This window comes from Erigeron canadensis, chromosome 3 (assembly GCF_010389155.1).
Source record: "Erigeron canadensis isolate Cc75 chromosome 3, C_canadensis_v1, whole genome shotgun sequence".
Lineage (NCBI taxonomy): Eukaryota > Viridiplantae > Streptophyta > Magnoliopsida > Asterales > Asteraceae > Erigeron > Erigeron canadensis.
The window spans coordinates 25,456,625-25,462,596 of NC_057763.1; the positions used below are offsets into that span (position 1 = coordinate 25,456,625).

General features: G+C 33.4%; 1 protein-coding gene across 3 annotated transcripts; it reads left to right on the top strand.

Moving 5' to 3' along the window:
* The first annotated feature begins 3,630 nt into the window (after window positions 1–3,630).
* LOC122592549 (dormancy-associated protein homolog 3) lies at window positions 3,631–5,972 on the top strand. 3 transcript variants are annotated; one of them, XM_043764807.1, is made up of 3 exons: window positions 3,631–3,844; window positions 4,324–4,473; window positions 5,625–5,972. In XM_043764807.1, exons 1-3 carry the CDS (start codon window positions 3,727–3,729, stop codon window positions 5,729–5,731), a joined length of 375 nt encoding a protein of 124 aa, XP_043620742.1. In that variant the 5' UTR covers window positions 3,631–3,726; the 3' UTR covers window positions 5,732–5,972. The 3 variants fall into 3 exon arrangements, with proteins under 3 accessions (XP_043620742.1, XP_043620743.1, XP_043620741.1); XM_043764808.1 differs by having other exon boundaries at window positions 4,324–4,457; window positions 5,618–5,972; XM_043764806.1 differs by having other exon boundaries at window positions 3,632–3,844; window positions 5,618–5,972.

The window sequence follows — 5,972 nt, forward strand, 5'->3', positions numbered from 1 at the left end:
GCCAAATAGCCCGCCAAGTTTTTTAAGCTAATAGCCTCTATTAAACGTTTGTTATGTATCGGTCATTTAAAAAAGAAAAATTAAATATAAATCCAAAAGATATTTGAAAAACATTCTTTTTTGATTTTATTAATGGGTATAACCTGTGAAATTGGGATGGCAGGGTAATCTCACCAAACTAAATGTTATTCCAAAATGAGATCTGCTTACCATCACCAACAGCTCTAGAAATTGAAGATGAAATGATACGAAGCCAACAACTGGACCTAGCAAGCTTACTACGTAAGTTTTTTTTTTTTTTTAAACGGCATTCTAATTTACTTTTACTCTTAAATTATACGCATGTCTGTGATAAAATTCAGGACTCTCGAAAAATCCTATTAATCTGTATTCACAAATGTAAGAAGTGAGACTCGAACCAAGGTGGATTCCCCCAAGATCAATGGGCAATGACTTTGACCCATATAACATATTCAAGCAACTAACACAACGCCACCACTAATTGTAATTGAGAACCAAAACCACTAATTGTAATTGAGAACCAAAACCACTGATTGTAACTGAGAGCCAAATTAAGAGCATTTAGACTACCAATCCTAATTCTCTCTTATCCATACTTTGTCTCAGTTGATCTAATGCATTTAAATTTCCTCTTCATTTAAGCCCTACAAATTTAGCTCAAAATTATAATCATCTTAAAAAAGTTAGCATGAAATTTTAATTTTAATCTCTATATAAATAAGGTTTTATTAATGACAGTCTTATGATGTCATTAGTGTGAATAAATATTTATATTTTTAATTGTAAACTCAAAGATATTAACTTTTAATATTAAAAATATATATTGCTGTTGAAAAAAAAAAATTAAAATATTAAAAACATGATATTTTTAAACACATTGATAGCAATCTCTAAAGCTGTTATTAGCAAATTTTAATTATAAAACTAAAGACATGAACTATTCTAAAGACATGAACTATTCTTCGCCGTACATAGTTTTTTGTCCGCTCGCTTTACAAATTTCCTTGTTAGAACATCTTATATATTCTTGAATTTCATTTTCTACAAACATATAAATAATAGAAAGTAAATAAAACGAACATATAAATAATACAAACATCTCAACAATTAATACATATAAAATACAAATTAAAGAAATACGAGTATAGTTTTGTACCGGACGGATCTTCTTGTGTTTTTGGAACGAAGTCATCATCATCTTCGATAATCTGCCGCGGCTCTCGGTAGTTCGTGAAGGCATAGAAATCGATCTCATTGGTTTGGTGGATAATGATATACTAGTATAGTTTGAGTCTCGTGTTGCGGGACCTCAATTTTCGTTTTGAAATAATTGCGTTGTTTTAGAGTATTGTGTTGAACTTTCAACCGCCTAACTAAAAATCATCATGCCATAGATAAGTTTGTTTCAAATATATATTTATTTAATGGCAAAACCACATAAACTTCTATCTGAGTGTTGTGGAGTGTCAATTATTGTGATTACATTTTGTTACTTATGTTATGTCGCTATATGTATGTTAGCTTAAAGCTTTTACCATATGAAATATATATATATATAGTACACGTGTAAGTTAACTTACACACTTCTTCTTCCTTCTTCCTTCCATCTCCAACCACCACCATGATCATCCGGCGACGGCGACCATCTCCGGCGAGACTTACACATGTGTAAGTTAACTTTCCAGCGAGAATCAGGTTCGTTTTCCGGTGGATACGGTACGGGCCAGATGTCCTTATCCGTTCTAAACTGACCGTCAAGGGACACATATGGGAATCGTATGGTTTTTATGGGCGGCGATCCAAGAGATGGTGACGGTTTGCTACGGTATGGGCGAAGCCCTTGCTGCCGGCGTCGGCGCCGTGGTTGGAGTGGTCGGATATGATGGTGGCTGGTGGTGGTTGTCTTACGATTGAAAAAACCTAGAAATTTTAAACCCTAAAATGTTAAAAAAGTTGTACTTACCCATGTGTAAGTCTCGCCGGAGATGGTCACCGTCGCCGCAGGATCATGGTGGTGGTCGGAGATGATTATGGTGGTGGTGGTGGTCGGAGATGGAAGGAAGAAGAAGTGTGTAAGTTAACTTATATATATATACTATAAAAAGTGCATGTACTACAAATAACTTTCTTATATATATATATTTAAAGCAATACCGCAAAAGAATAAAAAAGTTTATAACATTGAATGCAAAAATTTAATATGCAAAAAGAAAATAGTCAAATGAAAGTTTTCGGTATATTAGTTGAAACTACAAATAAGAAAATGTGTAAAAACCAAATAAATAAGGTTACATAACGTTACGGGATATAACCATAAAAAAGTTGCAATATATTGTTTGAGAACCCAAAAGGAAAAAGAGTGTGCAAAAAAACCAATAAATAACCCATAATAAAAAGACTGGACGGGATACGATTTGGCAAAACATTACGGAATGTTACGTGGACGAATAGTAATTACTATTCATCTTATCATTTCCTTTTATATTATATATATAACTGAGGGAAAATGATCCGTACTGCAGACTTTGTTAAAGCTTAGGTACTGTCAATTTAAAAAAAGTTACAAATTAAACCTTTGAATTTGATAAACATGCATAGCTCCCTGAATTTTACATAATGTCCCCCTGAATTTACATAATCCCCCTTGCTTTACCTAAGATAGGTACTGCATGCTTTACCTAACATTTTCCATATAACTGATTAGGATGCAATGCAGGAGGAGCATGATACATTGGTTCAGAACTCGAGTGAGGATAGTAAGGTTGAGGAGTCAGTGGTTTGAGCCGATAATAAGATGGTTGTATTGAATGATGAACTGGGGACGTGTTTAGGTTGCCTTGGAAGTTGAAGTCGAGTGTCTCGTCCACGACCTTATGATTCGCTAGCAGCGGTTTTTGTTTTTATTGGATCCATGAAATAAATGTGAAAGTATAGCATGTGGTGATCTAAAGAAAGTTTGAAGTTAGTTATGATTTATTTTGGTTTAAAGTTGTGTTTTTATAGATGAAAAATAAGGGAAATAATTTCTTTTGTAAAAAAAAATGGTCCAATGGTAAAGCAAACGGTCATATGAGTATATGACCGTATCAAGCCTCAACCCTCAACGACTATTATACTCTCCCCAAGTCCAAACCGTCGATAACCGGAACAGACAACGGCTGTGTGTTCCGGCTGGCTTAGCCTAAGATATTCACTACCCGCCTTGACTCCGTCCGCCCTCATTGTACGTATCAATCAAACTAATCCAGATAGAAGGACTGGATAAAGCAAATTCCTGAAAACTAGTTGTACGTGTCACCATGACAGAGGCTGCTACAAACAACAATCCCAAAATCGTAATATCCACAAGATCATAGCCCAAAATTTCAACAATTTAATTCGCAATAAAAGATAAAAGAGAAAATGTCCGCTCGTGACTTTATAAACTCCATTCATAGACCCATCACGTGGCAACCCCATCCCATATGTTGACACTGATCTTATCATCTCTATTATTTACCTATGTGATCAGATCCAAAACCAACGGCTCAGATCATTTCCAAAATGTAACTACTTTTTCGACTTTTTAGACCCCTCCTCAAATATATCTCAATAAATACCCACTTTTGTTCACTCATTTTAGATCACTCAATTCTCTCAAAGAGTAGTTTACAACAATCTATTTTTTGCTCTTTAAAATTTGGCTAATAATAATAATTAGCTATTATGAGTTTGCTTGATCAGTTATGGGATGACACTGTTGCTGGTCCGAGGCCCGAGAAGGGCCTCGGAAAGCTGCGAAAACAATCCACTTTTACTTTCGGATCATCGGATTCCGGCAAGGGTACGCTGTTACCTGCCGTTTTTTAACAATTTGTTTAACAATACTATTATATTTATATATATTAAAAAAAGAGTTAAAATTTATAGAAGATTTTGTCTTAATTTTCATGATGATTATTTGGCGCCAAATTTATATGGTAAAATGAGTACTCGTACTAAATATTGTTCTTATTTGAAGCGATGATTATTTTATTATTATATGGTACATGAAATGATCTAAAAACTAAAAAGTGATATATATATATATATATATATATATATATGTACTATACCTTATCCATGGAAAAATAGATCAGATCCTGAAAAATAGGACGTGTCAGAACTACAAGTACAGAAACCTGAAAGTTTGTAACGGCCAAATTTTGGATCATAGCTTGAAAAATAATGACCTGAAAATAGTAAAATTGTGTCACGATATTATTATATGGTTTGTATTTATGTATTTATATAAAGTTAATTAATTAATATTTTGTGAAACAGAATCTCAGCCGGCCGTGACGAATGCGACGGTAGATGATTCAGGAATGAGAGTAACAAGAAGTATAATGATTGTAAAGCCAGAAAGGACGTTAAGTGAAACACCGCCGGCATCACCGGCCGGATCTACAACTCCGGTATCTCCTTTCCCCGGTGAGTTCTATGTCGATTTTTTGATAAATTAATGAAAATGAGCCAAGATTGTTGGACTAAGGGTAGTATGGTAATTATGGGGTTTGGATATTTTACTTTTTTTTTTTATATAATGGTAGATGTTGGAAAACAGCTATACATATTTGTCTCTTTGTTTGTGATTATTCAATTTAATTATTCATTTACATATTGAAAATGATTAATCAACCTAATTGGTGTGACTATAGATATGCCTAAAACCTTAGGAATTTGACATGTGGAATGCACTAATTCTTTTTCTTAATCTTGCCCCTGATTTTTCCACATGTCATCATCTTACAATTAGGCACAACTTTAGGCATACCAATTAGGTTGATTTATCATTATCCTTTACATATATGATATATCTACCACCATGAAAATGACATGCATGCATTGTTTATATTTAGGGAAATTATTAAATCTCCTAACCAAATACTCTAACTATGAGATGATGTCATGTGAAAATGAGAGACAAAATTAGGAAAGAGAATACATGTTATCTTTTGTGGATTATTAGGCTATTTGGTTAGTATGATTTATCATTTTTCTTATATAATAAGGAAATGATTAATCCTCATAATTAAATAGCCTAATAATTCTCCTAGCCATGAGATTGTGACAAGTAGGGGACAAGATTAAAAAAGAGAATTAGTGGATACCACATGTCACATTTTTATAATTTTAAAAGGATTTTTAGGCTAATCTTTAGGAGGAATTATCATTTTCCATCTAATAATTAAGTGTGATTGTAAATAATTGAGCACTTCATTTTAAGATATGTAATTTGGATCATTATACGGAGTATTTAATAATTTAGGAACTACTACAAGAGGAAATTAATATGGAATATGTAGCATGTTTATCATATAGATTTTGTTTAATATGTGACCATAAAGTAATAAGTTATGATGTATTTAATAAGAAATATATATCTATAAGGTTTATATGAATGAACTGAACAAATAGGGTAAGAATTACTGAAATATACTAGAGACCTAGAGTCAATGTGTTTTTGGTTAATCCTCTAGGAATGAATTAGATATGTAAAATTAACAATAATACATACTAGTTGAATAACATGTTTATGTTAAATGTTGTGTTCATATTGACGATGGATGGTCAGGAGGCAGATCAGAGGCATTCAGGTTTCGTAGGAAGTCTGCATCGGACACTTTCGAAAAGGCAAGCGGCATTGGAACCAGGAGCCCTCGTCCTCCTTACGACCTGTGAGATGTGATCTTTTGAACAGGCAACCGGGTAATGGAGTCTTGTTGCAGGAAATAGATATATAGAGTTGTGCGTGTTTTTAATGTAGATATAGGCCCCAATGTAAATATGTACGTTTGGTGTATGGAGGTTTGGTGATCGATCGAAGTTGTTTTTTTAGGTTTGTGTTTTTACTCGAACTTTTGTAATGCATGTACGACGGCTTTTTCTTTGCCTTTGATAAGAAAACATATATGAACCGTTTGTCTGCA

Excerpts from the sequence above, each read along its gene's own strand:
- LOC122592549 (XM_043764807.1), top strand. The coding sequence starts at position 3,727 with ATGAGTTTGCTTGATCAGTTATGGGATGACACTGTTGCTGGTCCGAGG. Across the intron at positions 3,845-4,323 it reads ATCATCGGATTCCGGCAAGG|AATCTCAGCCGGCCGTGACG; the intron begins GTACGCTGTTAC and ends TTTGTGAAACAG. Across the intron at positions 4,474-5,624 it reads TCCGGTATCTCCTTTCCCCG|ATCAGAGGCATTCAGGTTTC; the intron begins GTGAGTTCTATG and ends GTCAGGAGGCAG.